Raw genomic sequence first — 26,123 nt, forward strand, 5'->3', positions numbered from 1 at the left:
TCTGCAGTTACTAGAAATTTTGAACAACGCACAATATTTTTGTATACGTTGGTCAAAGTAGGGAGGAGGCGGACTGCCCAACATTTGGAGGGGCTCATCCTCAGAGGTGTCAAAGGTGGTGACTTGCATTTTCCTCCCAGATTTTATCCAGTGAACCATGAAAACTCGGACCCTCCCCTTGGCCCCTCCCTTTATACTTACGACATAGTCTTCATTTCCTTCTTCTCACTCTCAGGGCGTGCACGGTTCAGCACCTTGAGGAAGTCTGATGTCTTGGCCCTCATACGGGTGTGGATGTAAGCCTGTGAACACATGGTGATTATCAGTGACCTCAAACAAGAGCAACCTGTTGTGGAGGGTAGTGTGTGTTGAAAAGGGGGGTGGAACCAGTCTCTCTCCCCGAGGACATCGTGGTCAGTGTCAGGAGCCACTTGCATCCGCAGAATGTGTTGGTTGCTGACACAAATGAGGCATTTCACGATGTTTTGATGTACATGTGACAAATAAGTTACTATTCCAATGTGAGTCTCAACTGCAAGAGAGGGAGGTTTGGGGAGTGCTGTCTGGGCACGTGGTGTGCAGTGAGTCACAGCATGCGGTTGGTGAAATGAGCCAAGAACATATAAACTCCTTACAAACAGTGGCAAGAATTGAATCGGCAATCGCTGGTGCGGTAAAGCTGTGCAGCCATTAAGGGTGATGTTCTTTTTAAAGATTTGCTTTGGCACGTGTACATCGAAACAGAGTGAAATGTGCCACTTGCGTCAACAACCAACAGTCTGAAGACTGTGCTGGGTGCAGCCCTAAGTGTTGCCATGCTTCCACATGCCCACAGCATACGTCCTTGGGACCCACAGGAAACCCACGCGGTCACAGGGAGAACGTACAAACTCCTTACAGACAGCGGCTGGATTTCAATCCCAATCGCCAGCACTACGGTACTGAACGCCCTTATTTGTGCCATGAGATAACCCATGTTATTATGAATTCTCCATGCAGATAAGATCAATTCAACTTGTGCCCGTCCTGAGCTCACACATCTCTAATTACTATTCCCACATTTTCATTGTGCACTATAACCTTGTTCCTTCTTTCCAGATTTCTGCATTTTTCTCTTACCTTGCCCATTTGCATTAATAACTAAATGAGGCACAGGCCATAAAGAAGAACTTTCCACCCACTTCTGTGAAGACATCAGCATGTACACCAAGAGATTCTAGATTCTGCAGATGCTGCACTCTTCTGCTGAAAAGTCTGCATGGAAAATTTGAGTGGTGTTCTGGTCTGCACAGTAGTGTAGTAGCTAGTGTAATGCTTTACAATGTCAGCTGTAAGATTGGGGTTCAAAAGTGACTGCGTGACTTTCCTCTGGGTGCTCCAGTTCCAGTTAACAAGTTGTGGGCATGTTATGTTGGTACCAGATGTGTGGTGACTCCTGCAGGCTGCCCCCATCACATCCTTTAACTGTGTTGGTCATCGACACAAATGACTTATTTCACTGTACATGACAAATAAAGCTAATCTTTCACCTTAACTGAATATGACAGAAAGTCATAAACAAGAATTTTCCACCCGTCCCTGTGAAGATAGCAGCAGAAAAGAGATTCTGCAGATGCTGTAACTCCAGAGCAACACAGAAACGCTGGAGGAACTCTGCAGGTCAGACAGCATCAATGGAGGTAAATGAACAGTTAATGTTTTGGACTGAGACCCATCATCAGGATAGACAAAGGTTCTTGGCCCAAAACGTTGACTGTTCACTTCCCTCCACAGATATCGCCTGACCTGCTGAGTCCTCCCAGCATTTTTGTGTGTGTTGAGTAACTACACTGAGGGTAGAGGCTGGAACTCAATGGCTGCCCCATCACTCACCTTGGAGCACTTGATGTGGTAATGCAGGTAATCTCTGAAGGTATGAATCAAATTGATGGTGTTATCACGGGTGCTGGGGTTGGTGTGCCGAGGGAACAGGACTAGTAAAAAAAGAAAAGTGACCGTTAGTGGTGGCTCGGAGAGTGCAGGGCAGTTCCCAGCCTAGAGGTCATCAGACTATAATACAAACGTGCAGAATCAGGCCTTGAATCCATCGAGTCCACTCCAACATTCCTTCATGGCTGATTTATTACCCCTCTCAACCCCATTCTCTTGCCTTCTCCCCGGCAGAATCTCAGATGGTGACGAGGAGGCATACAGAAGTCAGACAGATCAGCTGGTTGAGTGGTGTCACAACAACAACTTTGCACTCAACATCTGTAAGACCAAAGAATTGATTGTGGACTTCAAAAAGGATAAGACAAGGGAACACACAACCGTCCTCATCTCTGAGGGTCTATCCTGGGCCCAACATATCGGCCCAGCTACAAAGAAGGCACGATAGTGGCGATATTTCATTAGGAATTTGAGGAAAATTGGTATGCCACCGAAGACACTTGCAAATTTCTACAGATGTACCGCAGAGAGCATTCCAATTGGCTGCACCACCATCTGGTTTGGTGGTGAGGGGGGCGGGGGCACAGCACAGGATTGAAATAAGCTGCAGAAAGTTGTGAACTCAGTCAGCTCCATCATGGGCACTAGCCTCCCAGCATCCAGAACATCTTCAGGCACCAGGGACATGCCCTCTTCTCATTGCTACCATCAGGGAGGAGGTACAGGAGCCTGAAGGCACACAATCAACCATTCAGGAATTGATTCTTCCTCTCTGCCATCAGATTTCTGAATGGATATTGAACCCATGAACACTACCTCTACTTCTTTTCCCTCTCTTTTTGCACTATTCATTTAACACACTATATATACACATATACATACACACACACATACACATACACACACCTTACATTAATTTACAGGTTTTATCATGTACTGCTGCCACATAACAAGAAATTTCATGACATATGCCAATGATGTTAAACTTGATTCTGATAGTTCGTTTCAGTTACTTAACAGCCTCTGCCTAAGAACTTGCTTCATAAATCTTCTATAAACTTTCCCCTTCTCACCTTGGACAGTAAGACCACGAGACATACGAACAGAATTAGGCCATTCAGCCCGTGGACTCTGCTCCGCCATTCCATCATGGCTGATTTATTTTCCATCAGTACACAGTGCAAGTCCAACTAAAACACTCATCTGAAAGGGCTTTGACTTGGAACATTAACCATTTCTCTCTCCCGAGACGCTGACTGACTTCTCCTCACCTACCCTCTGATCCTCCTCTTCCCTTCCCTTCTCACAGTCCACAGCACTCTATCAGATTCCTTGCTCCTTCTTCAGCCCTTTACCTCCTCCACCTATCACCTCCGTTTCTAACTTCAACCCTCCTCCTCCCTCACTTGGTTTCACCTATCACCTGTCAGATCGTACTCCCAACACTCCCATTATGAATTCCTTCCCCTTCCTTTCCAGTCCCAGTGAAGGGTCTCATCCCAAAGTGTCGACTGTTTATTCCTCTTGAAAGACGCTGCCTGACCTGCTGAGTTACTCCGGCATTTTGTGTATGTGTGTTGTGGGAATGTAGTGATGCTGCAGCCGTATGAGACCACAACTGGTCTACTGTGTACAGTTATGCTCACCCTCAGGCTGGAAAGAATGCAGAAAAGATTTATGAGAATGATGCCGGGACTAGAGGGCTCAAGTTATAGGGAGAGGTTGGACAGGCTAGGTCTTTCTTATTTGGAGTGTAGGGCAATGAGAATGATCTTATAGAGAAGTATTAAATTATGAGGAGCATAGATAGAATGCACTCAGTGTTTTACCTAGGGTTGAGAAATCAAGAACTAGAGGGCACTGGGGGCACCGGTTTAAGGAGAGAGGGGAGAGGCTTAATAGGAACCTGAAGGGTAACTTTTCTCCACACCAAGTGTGGTGAGAGTATGGAACGAGCTGCCAGAGGAAGTGGTTGAGGCAGGTACAATAGCAACATTTAGAGTACATTTGGATAGGTACGTGGATAGGCAGAGATTAGAGGGCCATACAGGACTACCTTAAATGGGCTGCTTGGACAGCATAAACAAGTTGGGCCAAAGGGCCTGTTTCCGCGCTGTATGGCACTACAACTCTACAATACACTTGTCAGAGACATGATTTAAAGGTAGTAAATTTAAGAAGCATGCAGATCGCTGAGGGAAGTAATCTAATAAAAGAATATCCTTTTTTTTGGTCTTTGTTCCCACTCATTTAATTGTTCTCTCTGAGAATCTCACGTTATTAATTCCCCCTTGCTCAGGCCTCCCACCACGCCCCTGATGCAGGGAGATCCTCGGAGAGGCGGCAGGGAGCAGCACTTACCGAAGGTGATATAGCCGATGTTGTCACCCACAGCAGCATTGGTATCCTTCAGTTCCAGGGGAGGTTCCCGGTGGCTAAACAGCACCTGGGGGGCCGTGTGGCTTGCCCTCCGACCCTCCTTGAACTCCTACAAAATCAGAAACAGAATCAGCTTTATTATCACTGGTATACATCATCAATTTTTTGTGTTTTGGATAGCAGTAGAGTGCAATGCATAAAATAATACCATAAATTACAATAATATATATGTGGAATTCATCGAAAGAATGGCAGAGCAGACTCGATGAATCAAATGGAATAATTCTGCTCCTATGTCGTGAGAATAAACAAGCCTTTGGGTTCACTACCCTCTCTATCACATTTCTTTCTCAGCCCTTTACCTCTTCCTCCTAGCTTCCAATTCCTCCTTCTCACTCCTCACTGCCTCCCTTAACCACCCTCCTGCCCCCTCACCTGGTCTCACCTATCACCTGCCAACTTGCACTCCTTCCCTCACCAGCTTTTTCTGGCTTCCTCCCTGTTCCTTTGCAGTCCTGATGAAGGGTCTCAGCCCGAAATGTCATAGATGCTGAGTTCCCACTTGGATTCAAAATTTGCAACTAGTAGGATGCCAAGGGATTAGTGATGGAACCCCAATCATTTACATGCTCCATGAACGAGTTGCCTGAGGCAAATGAGCACAACTCTATTTGTTGAATCAATGGGTTCGCGATAGCAACAAATATGCTTCAAAATTCAAAGTAAATTTATTATCAAAGTACTTAAACGCCAGAGGCAATGTGGGAGCAGGCAGAGGCACAGTGGACATGCTGAAAGCCTTGCTGAGTTGGGGCTGGCCCTTCCCTTTGGTGCTGCCCTCTAGTGTCCGCTCGGTGGAGGACAAGCTGGAATGCATTCATCTGTGGCTGCACTAGCGCACGTGACGTGCTTGTTCTTGCAGAAACGTGGCTCCGAGACAACATCCCATGTACCACCAATCTATAGGCCATGACATTTAGGGAATGGGTATATTACTTTTTTGTGTGACTGCTTTCCTGCTATCATATTTATGTGCTATAGGTGCCTCGTGTTGTGTGTGACTGTTGTTATTGTGTTTTGCACTGGAGGAACGCTGTTTCATTTGGCTGTATTCCTGGGTATGGCTGAATGATAATTAAACTTGAACTAGAACAAAGAAACACAATAGACTCAATGAAAAACCGCATATAAAGACAGGCAAACAATAGACATGCAAGAGACAAACGGTGAAAATACAAAATGAAATAACAATGTTCTATTGGTTCAGTGAGTAGGTTATGGGCTGGCAGATGGGAATATTCTGCGGCCAAGTGGGAGTGGACAGAAGGCAAACTGTAAACGGAGCTGGACTATAAAACTTTGTGCGACAAAGGGATCAGAGGCTGCAAGCAACGAGGAAAGCTTTTACACATCGGTAGTATTAACGCTCCACAGATGCAAGCAGGCTTTTTCCACTGAGGTTGGGTGAGACCTGAACTAGAGATCAGGGGTTAAAGGTGAAAGGTAAAATATTTAAGGGGAACATGGTGGTTGGTGAGCGTGTGGAACGAGTTGCCAGTGGAAGTGGTGGATGTGGGTTCGATTTCAACATTTAAAAGAAATTTGGATAAGTACATGAATGGGAAGGGTATGGGGGGCTATGGCCTGGGAGCAGGTCGATGGACTAGGCAGATGAACAGTTAGTCATGGAGAGATGGGCTGAAGGACCTGTTTGGTCGACTGTACAGGTAGAAGGCACGCTGCCCTGCCTTATGCTTCCGTGCAGAGTTTAACAAAACATAGATACAGAACAAAGACTATGGAAATGAAATGACTTTTACACAATTACCTACCACTGATTAAACATTTGACAAACTGCATTCATGGTTACGGAACCGACCTGGCTCACAGCCCGACAGAACAACATTGATTGATTCAAAGATATCTGGCTACAGCCAGTGGGGGAAGCGAATGCTGAACAGATAAGGGTTTAATCACATTAATGGGTGAACACAGCGAGTCTACATCTATCCTGGGCTGTGTGGGAGGGTGCAACAAGGCATACATGGTGCATCTTAGAACCCGGTTCAATTCTGACCTCAGGTGCCGTCTGTTGGATTTTGTGATGTGGGACTGGGTGCCATGGTTTCCACCCGCATCTGAAAGATGCGGAAACGGGAATGTGAATTGGCCTGAAAATCTCTTGCTTCTCTATGGACATATCTCGGATTGTGTCTTTTGCACTGATCTCTTGCTTTGCACACTCTCCACTATACTTAATATTAAAACAGAACAGTACAGCACAGTATAGGCCCTTCGGCCCATGATGTTGTATCAAACTTATAATCTACTTTAAGATCAATCTAACCCTTCCCTCCCACATAGCCCTCCATTTTTCTATCATCCACATGCCCATTTAAGAGATTTTTTAGATGCCCTTAATGTACCTGCTTCTACCATCACCTCAGGCAGTGAATTTTACTCTGTGAAAAACTTACATCTGACATACCCCCTCTACTTTTCTCCAATTACTTACCTTGAAGATAAGGTCCTCTATATTTTATATTTATTTATTTAAAGATGCAGCACTGTAACAGGCAATTTTGGTCCAACCAGCTCGCACTGTCTAATTACACCCATGGGACCAATTAGCCTGTTAACTGGTACGTCTTTGGACTGTGGGAGGAAACCGGAGTAACCAGAGAAAACTTGTGCGGTCACGGGGAGAACGTACAAACTGCTCACAGACAGCGGGAAATTGACCCTGGGTTGCTGGTGCTGTAACAATGTAACACTAACTGGTACACTACCGTGCCTGCCCTAAAGATTAACTTTATTTGTCACATGTGCCTATCCTTAAATGTCACCAATGTATCTATTTCTCCAGCTTGTTTGTACGTGTTGATTAGACTACAGCATCTGCAGTGTACTTTGTGTTCACTAATGTATCTGCCTCTGCCACCACCCCTGGCAGCATGTTCCACTCACCTATCACCCTCTGTGTATAAAAATTAACTCCAACATCCCTCCTGTACTTTCCTCTAATCACTGTAAAATTATGCCCTTTGTATTAGACTTTTCCACCCTGGGAAAGGAGGAAACCCATGTGGTCATGGGGAGAACATACAAACAGTGCTACACTACCACGCCTACCCAAAAGATTGGCTTTAATTGTCACATTTACATTGAAACAGACAGGGAAATGTGTCATCGACCAACATAGTCTGAGGATGTGCTGGGGCAGCCCACAAGTGTCACCACGCTACCAGCGTTAACATACGTGCCCACAACTTACTAACCCGAACCTGTATGACTTTGGAATGTAGGAGGAAACCCACATGATCAACAGGACAATGTCCAAATTCCTTAAGAACAGCGGTGGGAATTGGACCCCCAACCATTGGCGCTGTACAGCATTATGCTAGTTGCCATGCGAACGTGTCACCCTAATGACATTACTTATTAACATAAGTGAATTATATTTACATGTATTAACCATTTCCACCTGGGAAAAAGTCTCTGGTTGACCACTCGATCAATGCCTCTCATCACCTTGTCAAGTCACCTCTCTCTTTGGAGAAAAAGACAATGAAAAGCTCTGGCTTGCTCAACCTGGCCTCATAAAACATACTCTCTAACCCAGGCAGCTTCCTGGTGAATCTCCTCTGCACCCTCTCTAATGCTTCCACATCCTTCCTATAAAGTGACCGCAATTGAATATAATATTCCAATATTTCTAGAGCTTCAAAATTACCTCGTAGCCCTTGAATCATCCCCCCTCCCCAAACTAACGAAAGCCATCACACCATATTCCTTCTTAACAACTCAATCAATTTTGAGGGACCTACGGACATGGTCCCAAGATCCCTCTGTTCCTCCACATTGCTAAGACTACTTACTGCCATTAACTCTGTACTCTGCCTTCAAACTTGACCTTCCAAAAGTGAAGCAAACATTACGTGGCTTACCTGCATAAAGACCTTTCCAATCACAACGTCATCATCATCCTTGAAAACCGTGCTGAAGACCACCGTCACTCGGTCCTTTTTTGCTTCCACGTAGCTGGAAGACGAATGAGGCACTAGTCAGATCACTGTACAATGGCAGAAGGGGCTGACTGGCGGTGAGCACACCCAACAGCAGGACCAGTCGGGGGTACGGAGGCTGCTTCACATCACTGAGGTGCAGAAGCAGTGGTTACACTGAGTAATTCAATACAAACGTACCAATTACATACAAAATTACCAGGGGTATTGATAGGGTTAATGCAAGCAGGCTTTTTTTACACTGAGGCTGGGTGAGATGAAAATAAGAGGTCGAAGGTTTGGAGTACTGTGTGCAATTCTGGTCACCTACCCACAGGAAAGCTATAATAAGACTGAAAGAGTGCTGAGAAAATTTACAAGAATTTTGCCAGGACTTGAGCACTTGAGTTATAGAGAAAGGTTGAATAGGTTAAAACTTTATTTCCTAGAGTGTAGGAGAATGAAGGGAGATTTGATAGAGGTATACAAAATTATGAGGGGCATAGATAGGGTAAATGCAAGCAGACTTTTTCTGCTGAGTTTGACTGAGATTAGAACTAGAGGTCATGGGGGTTAGGTGGAAAGGTGATAACCAGTGGGAGAAGGGTAGGAGGGTAGAATCGCTTCAAGAGCTGATCCAGAATCACTCAATGTGATCAGGAAATATGGCAATCATGAAAACCAAGAGAAAATTTATAAGGATGTTGCCAGGACTCGAGGAACCGAGTTACAGGGAATGCACGACTTTATTCCCTGAAGCATAAGAGAATGAGGGGAGATTTGATAGAGGTATAGAAAATTTAAGGGGTATAGGTAGAATAAATGCAAGCACAGGAGAGTTTATTCCTTTGTTACAGCCTTCCATAGATACTGCCGTCTTACAAATTCTCTTCTCACCTCCCTCCATTATCCCACCTCCAGTGGTCTACCATCCACTATCAAACTTTTTCTTCTTCAGCCATTTTACCTATCTCCCTCCCCCCACCTGTCACCAGCCAGCTTGCACTCCTCCCCGTCCCCTCAATTTCTTATTCTGGTTTCTGCCTCCTTCCTTTCCAGTGCTTTCTCAGCCTGAAATGTGAACTGTTTGTTCCCCCTCCACAGATGCTGCCTGACCCGTGTTCCTCCAGCGCTTTGTGTCTGTTGCTTTGTGCTGTGACATTCTACGCTCACTCACAGGGTCTCGTCGTCACGGTAATGAATCAGGGCACGCTTCTCTCCCTCCTTGCCCTCTGCCTGGAAGTTGAAGTATTTCTCGAAGACAGAGGCAAAACAGTTCCTCTTCAGCATGCCGGCCTGGTGGATCAGCTCTGTCTTGTTTGAAGGGATGTTCTCCAGGTCGAACAGCAGAGATACATTGTACCCTGCAGAAGACAGAAACGGCTCAGAGCAGTCACCACGCACAGCTGGAGACCAGAACCACGCTCTACCTGAGACCACCACATCTGCTTTTCTATTTTATAGTCACTCACAAATAGGCCCTTCAGCCCAACTCAACCATGCTGACCAAAAACCCCATCCATCTAAGCTACTTCCATTTGCTAACATTTGGCCCATAACCCTCTAATCTTTTCCTATCCACTTTCATATCACTGGCATGTCATGAAATATGTTGTTTTGTGGCAGCACTACATTGCAATACATACTATACCTAATTTTTAAAAAAACCTAGATTCCAATAAGAAAAAATATATAAACTTAAATTATAAATAGTGCAAAAAGAGAGAAAAAAAGAAAATAGTGAGGTAGTGTATTTAAAAACGCAAACACAAGGAAATTCAAGCAACACACATAAAATGCCAGGACCCGAAGGTCCTGACGAAGGGTTTCAGCCCGAAACGTCGACTGTATTTCTTCCTATAGGTGCTGCCTGGCCTGCTGCATTCCACCAGCATTTTGTGCATGAGGAAATGTACATAGGTTCAGTGTCCATCTAAAAATCTGATGGCGGTGGGGAAGAAACTGTTTCTAAAACATTTAGTGTATGTCTTCAGGTTCCTGTGCCTCCTCCTTTTGAAGGTAGCAATGAAAAGAGAGCATGTCTTGGTTGATGGGGGTCCTTAACAATGGATGCTGCCTTTTAGAGGCATCACCTTTTGAAGATAAACGAAGATAACTGCAGCGTCTAATAAACGTTGTACTTGGGCCTGTCTCAATTACTGCCTCTGGCAACTCATTTCATATACCCACCACTCTTTGGTGAAGAGTTTGCCCCTCAAAGTCCTTTATAAATCAGTTTCTGCCTGTGCCTTCTAGTTTTTGATTCCCCTGTAACACTTTACAATGGCAGCTGCAAGAGCAGGGTTTGATTCCTGTCACTGTCTGTAAGGAGTTTGCATGTTCTCCCGGTTTCCTCCCAGGTTTAGTGAGTTGCGGGCACACTATGTTGGCACTGGTTACATGGAGACATTTATGGGCTACTCAGCACAATCCTCATTGATTTGATCTGACACAAATGAAGCACATCGCTGTATGTTTTGATGTACATATGACAAATTAAACTAATTTCTTTATCTTTAAGGCTGTGTGCAATAAGTGTCTATGCAACTCATGAGTTTACACAACTCTGCTGCATTAGACATCTTGGTCAGCACGGACGAGTTGGACTGAAAGGTTTGTTTCCTTGCTGTATGACTACATAACCTTGAAATCCACAAAGTTTATAGTAAATTTATTATCAAAGTACATACACGTTACCATATATTAGCTGAGATTCATTTTCTTGCAGGCATATACAGACGAAAAATACAATAAAATTTACAAAAAAACCTGATACATAAACATGGAACACCCTGCCAGGCACGGTGGTGGAGGCAGATACACGAGGGACATTTTAATAAACTCTTACACAGGCATATGGATGACAGGAAAATGGAGGGCAATGTAGGAGGGAAGAGTTAGATTGATCTTAGAGTAGCTTAAAAGGTTGGTATATCACGGTCAAAAGAGTCTGTATTGTGCTATAGTGTCATATGTTCTATAAACAAAGACTGACAAACAACCAATTTGCAAAATAAGACAAAATGTGTAAATAAAAAATGACACTAAGAACATAAGCTGTAAAGCAAGTTTGTAGGTTTGTAGGTTGCAGAATCAGTTTAGAGTTAAGATAGGTGAAGTTGTCCACTCCGTAACTGTTCCTGCGCCTGGTGGTGTGGGACCAAAGGCTCTTGTATTTGCTGTCCAATGATGGTTGTGAGAAGGTCTGGATGGCAGGCGTTATGACCAGAGATGTCAACAATTGTTTCACACGCCCACAGAGGCTGCCTGACCCACTGAGTTCCTCCAGTACTTGGTTTGCTGCTCCATCTAACACCCCATTCCTGGTTTTTGTGACGTTTCACAGGGCAAATGACAAACGACAGTGAAATGTGTCGCTTGCATCAACGACCAACGCAGTACGGCAATGTGCCAGGCGCCGCCTGCAAGTGTCACCACGCTTCCAGTGCCAACGTAGCATGCCCACAACTCACTAACCCGAGCCTGTACGTCTTTGGAATGTAGGAGATATCCAGAGCACCCGGAGGAAACCCACGCAGTCATGGGGAGAATGTACAAACTCCCTACAGACAGTGGCAGGAACTGAACTCTGATTGCTGGCTCAGAGTGTTAAGCTAACTGCTACACTAACATGACGCTCATATAACAAAGCCTGTCCCTCAAGTGGGAGCTCCCTACAAAGCTGCAACTGGTAACACCTCCATTCTCCCCAACTCCCCAGTACTAAAGGCACAGGTGGAACACTGATACTAGGGCATGCTCTATATCCACCAGGTGTGGCCATCACACTGACAACCTTGCATATTCTGGGTGGGGCACCTGTACTCCAACAGGTATCGTCCCCACCCCCTGGAACTGGTCTGTCAGTAAACAGGCGTTCTCACATCGACAGAGATGAGATTAATGACAACATATGAAATAAACCCATTTAATTAGATGCTTTGCAGTGCTCGCGTTACAGTATTCCACGCCCACTATGCAAACAGGACACAGAGGAGCAACAGCTGTATACACAGTTCCACACACAGTCATGTGGGAATGATCTGATCAGACTTGGTTGGCATGGCAGGCACCCCCACCCCCCCAGCACAACTACAGGTTAGAATCTGCATTGAATAGGTCACCACTGCAGTTTAAGGCCATTTCCCCTCCCCAGTGTCAATCATCTGTGTGGGGGTGTGGGGGGGGGGGTGCTTGATTAATTTGTTGAACCCCAACTCAGTGCATCACAGAAACCAACATCCTCTCCAGAGATTCTGACTGCACTTCTCACTGCCTCAGCAAATCAGCCAACATAATCAAAGACCCTACCCACCCAGTCACCCTAGACATTCCGTCTTCTCTCCTCTCCCGTCGGGCAGACGGTACAAGAGCCTGAAAGCACATACCACCCACTTCTACCCCCACTGTAATATGACTGTCGAACTAGTACCATGCGTAGGCAGCGCGGTTAGCGTAACACTTTACTGCGCCACTGATTGGGTTTCAATACTTGCCACTCTCTGTAAGGACTTTGTGCTCCCTATGACCCGAGTCTTCTCCCACATTCCAAAGACGTATAGATTAATAAGGGTCAGTAAGTCAGGATGCCTGAAAGCATACAACACTTGCGAGTTTCCCCCAGCACATCCTTGGACTGTTGGTCGTTGATGCCAATGAGGCATTTCACTGTATGCTTCAATGTTGGCGAGGCAAAAAAAGGTAATCTTAAAAAAAAATCTACAATAGGATGGGCTCTTGACCTCCCGGTCTACCCCATTACAACTCTGCACCTTACTGTCTCTCCGCACTGCACTGTGCATTCTGACGCTATTTTAACTTGTACTACCTCACTGCAACGACCTGCGCGGCTGGCTTTCCCCCTGTGCTTCGATACCTGTGTCAATAATAAACCAGTTAAACAATACCAACTTTTATTGATGCACCACAGAAAGCATCCTACCTGGATGGATAATGGCTTGGCTCGGAGACCACTCTGCATGGAACCTTCTACACTGACAACACTCCAACTTCCGTGTCATCTGCAAACTTAACTAACCCACCTTCCACTTCCTCATCCAATTCATTTATAAAAATCACAAAGAGCAGGGGTCCCACAACAGAACAGATCCCTGCGGTCACCGACCTCCAGGCAGAATAGGCTCCATCTACTAACCTCTATCTGCCTTCTGTGAGCAAGCCAATTCTGAATCCATCAGCCAGGTTTCCCTGGATACCGAGTCTCCTGACTGTCTGAATGAGCCTTCCTTTAGGAACTTGTCTGATTCATTTATTTATCACAACATCGAAACATACAGTGAAAGGCGTCATTTGCATTACACCCAATATCCCTAAGGACAGGTCCCCAGCCTCGCCACACACTCCGACACCAACACAGGATACCCACAATGCTCACCGGAACGGAACATGTCAAGCAACAAAACACCAAATGAAGCCCCTTTCCTCCCATCCACATGGACAGTCAACCAATTCCTGGACAGGCCTCTAGCCCCCACCCTCCAGGCACCACACACCAGCCATCATGTTTCAACTTCAGGACTTCCGATCAACGTATAGGCTTTAACCTTTGGTATCGACGCCCGGACTAGCCGATGACAAGACCCTAAACTCCAAGCTCAAACTCTGTGCACACCAACTCACCGATCCTTGTGCCTACAGCTTGCACGGACATCCGATCCTAGGACCCACCAACCTGAGACAACCGAACATCCATGTCAGCCGTCCACATCGCTGAACTTGAGTGCAGAGCAGAGACCAGACCTCTAACTCCTCCACATCCCCAAACCCTAACAAGCACCCAACTCCCCCTTGTCCCAAAAGCCATCCCTACAAACTTCGAATAACAGCCAAGTCTGAGCCATGATCCCAGCAGAGACCACAACTCAGTGCCATCTTGACTGGATGTCAAAGGCTTTACTAAAATTCATATACATTGCTCTACCATCAAGAATTTGTTTTACCACCTCCTTGACAAACTCAGTCAGGCTTGTGAGGCATGACCTGACCCTCACAAAGCCCTGCAGCCTATCCTCAATATGACAATGCTTCTCCAAATATTCAATAATCCTATCCCTAAGACTCCTCCCCATTAGTTTGCCAACCTCTAAAATAAAATTCACTGGTCTATAATTCCCAAGATTATCTCTATCATCTTTCTAGAACACTGGAACAACATTTGCCACCCTCCGGTCCTCTGGTACCATTCCTATGGTCAGTGCGGATGCAAAGATCATCGTCAATGCCTCAGTAATCTCTTCCCCCGCTTCCCACAGTAACCTGGGATATATCCCACTTGGGCCCAGGGACTTTTCTACAATAATGTTTTTCAGAAGATGCAACACTGCCTCTGTTAACTTTGAAATGTTCCAGCCCAAGGAGATTTCAGTCAAAGGAAGCAGGTTACCTGGTTCAGGAGGGACAAGGCAGGAGCCGTATACTCGCTTCAGTAACTGCAGGGATAGAACAGAAAGTTAATGACCAATGGGTAAATTTTATGTGATAAAATTAATATCAAGGCTCAAATATATAACTCCAAAATACAACGCAAGACTTGTACAATGTGAAAAAACCCCAAATCTCCTGTATCATGTATTCTCCACTCCTGGATGAAATGAGAAGATAAGGATCTTAGAATGACCTAAACTGGGAGCTTTTGATGGGATAGTGTACTCGACATTTTATTCAGTATCTAAGGGTACCTAGGGTGCAGAGGAGATTTACCAGATGCTACCTAGATAACAGAGCATGTCTTATGAGGATAGGTTGAGTGAGCTGGGGCTTTTCGCTTTGGAGTGAGAGCATGAGAGGCGTACAAGAGGCATTGATTGAGTGCATATCCAGAAACTTTACCCCAGAGTGGAAACTGCTATTAGTAGGGAGCATAATTTTAAAGTGATTGGTGAAACGTATAGGGTAGATGTCAGAGGTAATTTTTTTAATAAGTGTGGCGAGTGTGCAGAACACCCTGCCAGAAGTGGTTACAGAGGCAGATATATGAGGCCTGTTTAAGAATGTACCTTAGATAGGCACATGGATGAAAGAAAAATTAAGGGTTATGTGTGAGGGAAGGGTTAGATCGATCTTAGAGCACATAGTGGGCTGAATGGCCTGTACATGCTGTACTGTTCTGTCAAAGGTTTCAAAGGTACACTTTATGTCAGAGAAATGTATACAATATATATCCTGAAATTCTTTTTCTTCATGGCCCCTGGGAGTGTTTGCTGGGGCAATGATTAAAATGTTGAAGTCTATCATTAAGTGGTAACAGGACTCTAAGGAAATAACACAGAACAGTACAGGGCCTTCGACCCATAATGTTGTGCTGACCTTTAAATCTATTCTCAGATCAATCTAACTTTTAATTCCCATATAGATATTCATTTTTCTTTCGTCTGTGTGCCTGTCTAAGTTTCTTAAATATCCCTCATGTATCTGCCTCTATTGCCATCCCTGGGTGTTCAACACACCCACCGCTACGTGTACAACATTTACCTCTGCCATCCAATCACCTTAAAACTATCCCCTCTCGTATTAGCCATTTCCACCCTGGGAAAAGGGTGCTGGTTGTATACTCTATATAACTATATGGTAGTAAAGAGCAATGTATATGTATTTTGATAAGGAATTAACTTTGAACCTTCCACTTTGGTGGAAAGAGACAGAAAAGCAGAGTGTATGGTGTTGGTTTTCTGAGGGACATGGGTGCACTTGTACACAATCATTAATTGTTACTGAGCAGATGCAGGAAGACAACAGTATGTTAGAGATTGGATTAAAGCCATAAGCAATTACAATAAACCCTGGTGAATTTGCACCTGCAATACTGTGCACAAGTCTGGCTTCCTTCCAAAGGAAGGATATACCTGTGATTGAGGGCAACCATACACATATCTGTCACAAACACGAGAAAGTCTGCTGATGCTTGAAACGCACACAAAATACTGGAGGAACTCAGCAGACCGGGCAGCATCTCCAGAAAAGAGTAAGCACTCGACATTTTGGCCCAGACACTTCACCAGGATTTCTGATGAAGGGTTTCGGCCTGAAACATCGATTATGTACTTTATTTCTTGGGGTGTACAAGAATGAGTGGAAATTTGATAGAGATAAACAAAATTACGAGGGGTATAGATAGGGCGAGCAACCCTTTTTCACCGAGGTTGGGTGAGACTCGGACCAGAGGTCGTAAGTCAAGAGTGAAAGAAAAAATACTTAAGAACTTCCTCACTCGGAGGTGGAAGGTGTGAGTGTGGAATGACATGCCAGCAGAAGCTGTGGGTGCAGGTTTGATTGCAACATAGCTCCTAACTTTTATGCCACGGAGTAATACCATTAAGCAAAGGCTCTGTTGGGAACCCCTGATTTAAGAGAAATGTGCATAAGTACATGGATGGGAGGGGAATGGTCTTTGTCAGCCTTGATGTTATTGAATGACAACGCAGGGTCTGAAGGAACTGCCCCCCCCCCTTCTATTACTGATGGTTTGAGTGCAGTAACTGGGCAGACAGTGGGGGTGGAGGAGGAACTGTACTGGGAAGGCTGAAATAGAAACTGAGCCAGCACTTCCTGCTTTGTGATGTGCTGAGTGAAATACCATAAAAGGATCTGTTGAGACTGCAAACCCGACCACATTAACCACACGCCATGACTCGTTGCACACTGCACGCCCAGACAACGCTCCACAAACCTTCCTCTCTCGTAGCTGAGGCTCACAATAGGAGATTAGCTTTGTCAGACAGACACTGAAACACATCCCAGACATACTCGCTTCTCCCCCTTTCATCAGGGAGAAAATATTAAAGCTTGAAAGCACATGCCACCAGGCTCAAGGACAACTTCTCTCCCACCGTTATAAAAGATTAGCTTTATCTGTCACATGTTTATCGAAACTTACATTAAAATGAATCATCTGCATCAATGGCCAACAGTCCAAAGATGTACTGGGGGCAGCCCACCCTGCTTCCTGCGCTAACATAGCATGCCCACAACTTACTAACCCTAACCCATAGGTCTTTGGGATGTGGGAGGAAACCAGAGCACCCAGAGGGAACCCATGCAGCCATGGGGAGAACGTACAAACTTCTCACAGACAGTGGCAGAAACTGAACCTTGTCGTTGGTGTTTTGGAGCACTGCGCTAACCATTTCCGACCCTCCACTGGGGAGCTCCCTACACAGCGGCGACTGGCAGCATCTCCACTCTCCCCAACACTGAGTACTAAGGGCATAACCTATGCTCACCACATATGGCTATCAGACTGACAAGCCCCGTGCAATCTGGCTCAGGCCACCTGTATTCCAACAGGAATTGTTCTTCCCAGCAAAGACTGCCCCCTTGCAGAACGAAAGGCACTCTGGATAGAGTGGGTGGGGTGTGCTTTGGAAGCAGAATGAGCCCAACGCAACAAGATGATCAGTCCATCCTGATCTGGGAATTCACTGCTGCTGTCTGTAAGGAGTTTGTACGTTCTCCCTGTGACTGTCCTCTGGGTGCTCGGGTTTCTTCCCACTTTCCAAAGACGTCGGGTTAGGGTTCGTAAGTTGTGGCTATGCTATGTTGGTGCCGGAAGCATGATTTGATCTGACACAAACAACGCATTTCACTGTATATTTTGATGTACATGTGACAAATAAAGCTAACCTTAAAAATATTAATCCTAAAATTCTTATTTTAATGTTCTCCTCTCACTCTTCTGAATTCCAGCAAGTATAGTCCCAGGCAGTTCAATCTCCCCTCATAAGCTAACACCCTCATTTCTGGAATCAACTTGGTGAATCTCCTCTGCACCGCCTCCAAAACACATTGGCTACCCCTGTGTTTCTAGAGAAGAGACTATCAATGGTAGAAGTGATGGAGGTGGACGGGGTTAAGTAATTTAAACCCTCACCTGTCTTCTCAGCTTTTCCAGAGCAGAATAGCTAACGCGCGCACTGAGCCCCGTCACAGGGAAAGCAGCATCCATCGTCAGACACCCCCAACTTCCAGCCATGCTCTTTCTCACTGCCGCCATCAGGAAGGAGGTACAGGAGTCGTCTCAGGACCCACACCACCAGGCTCAGCAACAGTTATTAGCCCTCAACCATCAAGCTCTTGAACCAGAGGGGCTGACTTCAGTCAAATTCACTCCCCCCAAATCTGAACTGTTCCCACGATCTGTGGACTCACTCTCAAGGATTCTTCATTTTATGTTCTCGATAGCTATTGCTTATTTATTTATTGTTATTATTTTGCTTGCTTTGTTTTTTTTTATTTACTGTGAATGACTGCAAGAAAATAAATCTCAGGGTTGTATATGGTGATAGGTAATTTACTTTCAAATTTGAATGCAAGTGAACATAATTTTATGATGATTGGAGGAAAGTATGGGGGGATGTAAGAGGTTGGCTCTTTTTGTTTTACACAGAGAGCAGTGGGTACGTGGAATTACCCTGCCAGGGTTGCTGGTAGAGGCAAATACATTGGGACAATTATGAGTCTTGGATAGGGATGAAAGAAAAACGGAAGGCTACATAGGAGGGAGGGATTAGATTGATAGAGTAGGTTAAAGGATTGGCACAACATTGTGCTCTGAAAGGGCCTGTATGTTCTATGATTGTAGGGCTTGTTCTGTGCCATGGGACTATAGGACTTTCATGGTGAAGTAGTTCACTGGACAAGGAACCCAGCGTATACTGCACAGATTGATGGTGCAGCGGATCCTGGGCTCGGATCCAATTGTCTTTTTGTCCCTTTTACCTTCCTGGGGGAAGGAAAAAAAACTCCCCTATCCAGTCAGCCAAATAACCCAAACTCTACTGTTTTAACTAAAGACTAAGAAGCTGTGGAAGTTGGTGGCAATGTGTTTTCCTGGTTAAGATATGCCCATTCTGTAAGACTAAGGAGCAGAATTAGACCATTCAGCCCATTAAGTCTTCTCCACTATTCAATCATGGCTGATTTATTCTCTGTCTCAACCCCATTCTCTGCCTTTTCCCCATAACCTTTGACGTTCTTACCAATCAAGAACCTATCAACCTCTGCTTTAAATGACTTGGCTTCTACAGCCGTCTCTGGCAATGAATTCCACAGATTCACCACCTATAGAAGTCCTGATGAAGAGTTTCGGCCCAAAATGCCACTGTTTATTTGTCTCCACGGATACTGCCTGATTGGAGTTCCGTCAGCATTCTGTGTGTGCTGCTCTGGATTTCCGGCAGAAATCTGCAGAATCTCTTGTGTTAAAGAAATTTCTTCTTATCTCTTCTATGTCCTTCTATTCTGAGGCTGTACCCTCTTGTCCTACACTCCCCCACTATTGCAAACACTCCCTCCATCTTCACTCTGTCTAGGCCTATAGTATGTCCTCCGGGACATAAAGATTCTGTCTACACACAAGAGATTCTGCAGATGCGGGAAATCCAGAGCAACACACATGGAAAATGCTGGAGGAACTCAACAGGTCAGGTGGCGTCTATGGAGGGGAATAACTAGTTGATGTTACGGGCTGAGACTATATATCAGGACACATTCCGATTCCGTCCACCCTGTCTATGCCTCTGATGATCCGGTAGGAATTCCCTGAGACTCACTCACCTCATCTGCCCCATGATCCTGCAGCTCTTTGTAGAACTTCAGGGCGATGCTGACCATCACCTTAGTCTTGTCCCCGTTCGGGTTGGAAATGTGGTAGAGAACCCCATCGAAATCTGAAGGCAGAAACAGGCCGGGAGGTCAGAAAGGAATATCACCTCACTGCTTGTCAATCAAGGTTCAAAGTTCAAAGAATATTATCAAAATACCAATTACAGCCTTAAGCTTCTTTTCTTGCGGGCATTCACAGTAAATGTAAAGAAATGATAAAATCTATGGAAAACTGTACACAAAGTGGACCAAACCATCAATGTGCAAAAGACAAACTGTTCAAATACAAAATGAAAGAAAAATAAACAAAAATAGCAATAATGAATAAACAACAGAGAAAATGAGATGAAGAGTCCATAGGTTGTGGGAACCGTTCAGTGTTGGGGTGAGTGAGATTGAGTGAAGTTATCCTGTTTCAAGTGCCAGATGGTTGAGGAGCAATAACTGTTTCTGATCAGGTTATGGACCCACCCCCATGCCTGTCCCAGTCACAGCAGGGGGATTCATTATCGATTCACTGACAATTCCAGTTTTTATTTAGAGATACAGCACAGTAACAAGCATTAGGGTCAGGGTTAGGGCCCGTAATTGTCCCAACGAGCCCATACCGCCCGATTACACCCACGTGACTAATTAACCTACTAATCCATAGGCAATGCTTTACAGTGCCAGTGATCACAGATCAGAGTTCGACTCCCGCCACTGTCTGCAAGGAGTGGATTTCCTGATACTGTTTTTTTCCCACATCCCAAAGATGTACAGGTTAGGGTCGGCAAGTTGTGGGCATGCTATGATGGGACTGGAAACCTGGTGACCCCAGCACATCGTCAAACTACGCTGATTGTTGATGTAAACAAAGCACTTCACTGTGTGTTTCAATGTACACGTGACAGATAAAGCTAACCTTTATTTCCTTCTCTGTTAAACTGGAGGAAACTAAAGGTTCTCAGGGTGCTATCCATCATAAATTACCCTTTCAGCAGAGTGGCTTCTACAGTATTTCAGAGTCAGCAAGGACCGGCCTGGAGTTACCTGATAAAGCATCAGACACCGGATACAATCTAATACTTCTGGTCGCTGGCCCCAGGTTTTTAATTCCCCATTTAATCAATTGAAACTAAATTTATCAGCAGATAAGATGCAAGCTAAGGTGTCCTGCTCGGTCACTTGGGGTCTGTGGATACAGGGTCAGTGACCACGTTCTTCATGGTACAAGGTGGCGCGGGTGACGTACACAATCGGGGTTCAATTCCCACTATTGTCTGGAAGGAGTTTATACTTTCTCCCAGTGACCGTGTGGGTTTCTCCTGGTGCCCCGATTTCCTCCCATCTTCCAAAGACGTAACGGTCAGGGCTAGTTAGTTGCGGGCATGCTACATTGGCACCAGAAGCACGGTGAGAGCTGTGGGCTGCCCTCACAACATTCTCAGACTGTCGGTTGTTGATGTAAAAAGGCACATTTCATGGTTTCAATGTAAATGTGATAAATAAAGCTCATCTTTAAAAAGTATTTAAGGAGCGGGAGACAAAATGAAAAGTGTCAGGCATCTGAAAGAACACCCACTACAGGCAAAACACTGAACAGCCTTTACAGGTGATGACTACACCCAAACCTTTACAGGCGATGACTAGCCACACTAGTATTTGCTTCAGTCATTGCCTGTTGTCAGTAAAATGGAAAGTGTGCAGAAGGAGTGAACAGTCATGCATGCATCCTCGTCAGTGGAGCTGCTGTTAGTCCACAGGTCTTATTAATGAAGTTCCACAAGCCACAGCTTACCTGCAAAAGTGACCTCCACTGTGTCCGGTTTATTGCTGGAAGGAATAACAGAGAGACAGTCAGGACAGGGAATTCCTCAGTGAGAAGTCACTTTTCCTCAAACACAAAAATAGGCTGTATAAAAACTGTTATATTGACACTGCTTTGCCTTTATTTGATGTGGTACATGTAGACCAAAACTGGGCAGGATTTCTCAGTGACCAACCATTTTAATTCTAATCTCCATTCTGACATGTCGGTCTATGGCCTCCTCTCTGCCACAATGAGGTCACTCTCAAGTTAGAGGAGCATCACCTCATATCCTGTCTGGGTAGCCTCCAGACTGAATGCATACACATTGAATTCTCCAACCTCTGGTAATTTCCCCCCTCCCCCTTCCTCTTCTTCTATTATCCCACTCAGGCCCACCGCTCACTTTTTCTGCTAACCTGCCCCAATGCCCCTTCCCCTGCCCCCATGGTCCACTCTCCTCTTTAATCAGATTCCCTCTTTTCCAGCCCTTTACCTCTTCCAACTATTACCTGCCACATTCTACTGCTCTCCCCCCAGCCACCTTCCTTTCCAGTCTTGATGAAGGGTCTCATCCTGAAATGCTGAATGTTTATTCCTCTCCACAGACACTGCCTGACCTGCAAAGTTCCTCTAGCATTTTGTGTGTGTTAAATTTTGGCAGTACTACTTGGAAAAACTATTTCAGCTTTCCATCGCTTCCCTCTGGTTCCATTTGCCCATCACTGCTCCCCCCCCCCCCCCCCCACTGCTTTTGATGCTGCCTAACTTCCCTCTACTCTTAGGCCTGTAGCTGAGCCTCAACCCAAAATCTCGATCCCCTCCCTCCACAGATACTGCCTAACCCACTGAGTTCCGCTGGCATCTGGTCGTTTTCTTGGAATATCCTTACCCTCACTTCTTACTTCCCTGTTTTAAGGCGTGTGTATGTCCGTATGTGTATCTGTGTCTCTGTGTGTGTGTGGGAAAGGGGCTTGTTGTTGTTGCTTGAGGCTGGGAGGGGATAAGTGCAAGAAGGGCTGAATACATTTTGTGAACAAAGTTTCATCCAGCAGTGGAGTAACAATGCTTTACATAAGTGCAATACCACCACAGGATTGTCACCAAACAAGAGGAAATCTGCAGATGCTGGAAATTCAAGCAACACACACAAAATGCTGGTGGAACCCAGCAGGTCAGGCAGCATCTATAGGAAGAAGTACAGCCGATGTTTCGGGACTAACACCAGCCTGGTTGCCACGGTGGTGTAAGCAACCAGGAAGGGCTGACCTCAGCAGAGGAGAGGTCACTGGAATGAGACAAGTAAAGGCATCGGTTCAGCTGTTAATTTAGCCAGAAATGGAGAGCCTGCTGCACAGGCTCGGAAAAAGCTGCAAAGTTGTAAACTCAGCCAGCTCCATCATGGGCACTAGCCTCCCCAGCATTGAGGACATCTTCAAAAAGGCAGCGTCCATCATTAAAGACCCCAATCACCCAGGCCATGCCCTCTTCTCATTGCTACATCAGGGAGGTGGTACAGGAGCCTGAAGGCACACATTCAATGATTCAGGAATAGTTTCTTCCCCTCTGTCAACAGATTTCTGAATGGACAATGAACCTCACTATTTGCTTTCCACATTCAATTTTTTAAAATACATATTGTAATTTAGTTGTTTTTTAATGATGCATTACAATACACTGCTGCCACCAAAGAACAAATTTGACATTTCCCAGTGATATTAAACCTGACTCTGATGGATCCCGTTTATGAAAGGAGGAACTGGACCTCGAGTCCTGGGGACAAAGTTTATACTTCAGCTGATGGGACAATGTGCGGCAGTGGAATCTTGCTGTGCGCACACTGGCACTTCCTTCCAAGGCCTGCAGATCCACCTTACCCCTGGCTCCCGAGACCTACGGATTGATACAGTGCTGGGAGCAATGTGAGATGTGCACCCAGCCACAGAGTCACAATACCCAGGCCTCACTCCCTCCCTCCGTCTGTCTCTCCTCACCCACATCCACCTCTATCCCGAGGGCTCCCACCCTCCCCATGCCATTCCACCCTGAGGGACCCCTTCCTCACCCCGAGGGACCCCTTCCTCACCCCTGCCTACCAGACTTCCATCTCTCCCTTCTTCCCTCCCGCTGTCTCACCCCTCCTTCCCTCACTCCACCCTCAGGAACTCATCTCCTCCCTTCCTTCTTTACACCTTCAGGGCTCACTTTTGCCTATCCCACTCCCTTCTCCTGCTTCCGTACCCTCCCTCTCCCCCTTCCTTGCCCTCTACATCCCTTCCTCCCTCTGTCCCTCCTCCTCACCCTCCCTTTCTCCCTACTTTCCCTCCATCCCATTCACCTCAACCCTACCCTTGCTCAGGGCTTCCATCTCTCCCCAGAGCTCCTTCCTCCCTCGCTCTCATTCCACCCACAGGAATCCCTCTATGTCCCCCTCAGGAATTCCTCCCCACCTTACTTCCTCTCTCCTCTCCTTCCCTACCCTAGTCGGGGCTTCCGTCTCTTCCTCCCTCCTGGCTCCCTTTTTAACCCCCACCTCTCTGGGATTCTTTTCTCCGCCCTCCCTCAGAATTCACCTTCTTCCCTCAGGCCTCTCCTTCTCCCTCCCTCTCCCCCTCCCGCAGGTACCCGGCCAGAGCGTTCTCCAGTTTCAGGGTGAGCGTCTCCTCCACAATGCGGTTGTTGATCTCCAGCAGGATCATGGTGCCGGTACTGCTGAGGTTCGGAACTCGTTACTAGGGCCGGCCACGGGGCTTCGGGATCTTCTACAGTCCACAAATTCCAGACCCTGGACACAGGCCGCAAATCACTTCCGACTCCGAAGCTCAAAGGCAAGTGCCCCTCCCGCGCCTGACGCACTGCCTTCCTGTCACGTGACACCGGCTGAGACATAGAGACTAGTCATCCTCGCGTTGCATCCTGGGAGAAATAAACGCCATGGAAGACTAAGGGCCGGAAGACTCACTAATGACCAAATTCTTCTGTGTGAGATCTAACTTCGATTGTTTCCCCCTGAAATCAGAATCAGAAACATTTATTATCACCAGCATGTGTCGTGAAACCCACTGCCTCCAAGTTTGCCAAGACTAACAAACACAAAGTGCACCTGCAGATGCTGTGGTCAAATCAAGACGTACAAAAAAGCTGGATGAACTCAGCAGGTCAGGTGGCATCCGTTGAAAGAAGCAGTCAACGTTTGGGTCGAAACCCTTTTTCAGGACTCCCTCTCTCCCTATTCTCCTTTCTAACCCGTTGTTTCATACCACATCCGAGGACACTTCCTCGAGCTTGTTGTACGTGTTTAATTGGTCATCTCGCCTGACCCCTGGAGGTCGGCGCTTGTTCTGCATGTGCTCGCAAGAAACCGCAGAGAGCTGTGGACACAGCTCAGCAAATTACAGAAACCAGCCTCTCCTCCATGCGTGCATTTCTTGCTGGCTAAGTAAAGCAGAGAACATAATCAGAGACCCCACACACTGGACATTCTCTTTTCTCCCCTCTCTCATCGGGCACAAGACACAAAATCACCGTTATGATTCCCTAGTACAGTAAGATGGGTTCTTGACTTCACATTCTACCTTATTGTCTGGCTGTATTGCACTTCCTCTGTAACAGTAACACTCTATGCTGCATCTGTTATTGTTTTCACTTCTACTGGAGTATTGCATGCAGTTCTGGTCTTCTTACTTGATGAAACAGACAGTTCAGAGGAGATTGACCAGGTTGATTCTGGAGATGATGTCATTAGCCAATCTCTCCAAGATTGAGTTTTCTGGCACTTTACCCACAGGACTTCAAGTTCAGGTTTAATTTCCATTCAACCAACACATGTATACAGCTAAATAAAGCAGTGTTCCTCCAGGGTCAAGGAGCAAAACACAATACATACAGTCACACACAGCACATACGGTTATGATAACACATACGGTATCGTCACAAATGAATACTAGCGCGACTCCCTGCATCCGATGGCTTGAAGATTGATGGTGTTCGAGAGCACGTTTCTGCAAGAACAAGCACACCGCAGTTCTATATCACATGCGGTGTCAACCGCAGACGAAGGCAATCCAGCTTGCCTTCCAGGGAGCAAACACTTGAGAGAAGCCCTGATGGGAAAGCTGGCCTGCAGGGACCAGCCCCCAACCCAGCATGGATTCCATACCTCCTGCTATCTCCCATCTGAATCTCTGGTGCCTCCTCCACTCAGTGGCTGTAATGGTCACGGCACGAGAGCCTGGTCTGTGCAGCATTTTGAATTACCAATGTGCCCTGCATCCTGCGATCACAAGAAAAATGTTTAAGAGAAGCATTTGCACCATTTGTTGGACCTGGAGAGGCTGTTGCAACCAAGTGCACCACCATCTGACTGGAATTCAGGAGAATGAGAGGGGATCATAAGAAAATAT

At 45.9% G+C, this 26,123-nt stretch overlaps 1 protein-coding gene across 1 annotated transcript in view; it reads right to left on the reverse strand.

Moving 5' to 3' along the window:
• arpc2 (actin related protein 2/3 complex, subunit 2) overlaps positions 1-24,570 on the reverse strand; it is a 32,462-nt gene extending 7,892 nt beyond the window's left edge. Inside the window, exons 1-9 of the mRNA XM_073046285.1 lie at positions 24,346-24,570; positions 21,712-21,746; positions 19,884-19,996; positions 14,716-14,761; positions 9,490-9,676; positions 8,256-8,349; positions 4,291-4,417; positions 1,873-1,973; positions 202-302 (exon numbers count right to left, since the gene is read on the reverse strand). Coding sequence (XP_072902386.1) covers positions 202-302; positions 1,873-1,973; positions 4,291-4,417; positions 8,256-8,349; positions 9,490-9,676; positions 14,716-14,761; positions 19,884-19,996; positions 21,712-21,746; positions 24,346-24,419 — 878 coding nt within the window. The 5' untranslated portion in view covers positions 24,420-24,570. The remainder of the gene's footprint in view (positions 1-201; positions 303-1,872; positions 1,974-4,290; positions 4,418-8,255; positions 8,350-9,489; positions 9,677-14,715; positions 14,762-19,883; positions 19,997-21,711; positions 21,747-24,345) is intronic.
• Positions 24,571-26,123: the final 1,553 nt, after the last annotated feature.

Source organism: Hemitrygon akajei, chromosome 5 (assembly GCF_048418815.1).
Source record: "Hemitrygon akajei chromosome 5, sHemAka1.3, whole genome shotgun sequence".
Taxonomy (NCBI): domain Eukaryota; kingdom Metazoa; phylum Chordata; class Chondrichthyes; order Myliobatiformes; family Dasyatidae; genus Hemitrygon; species Hemitrygon akajei.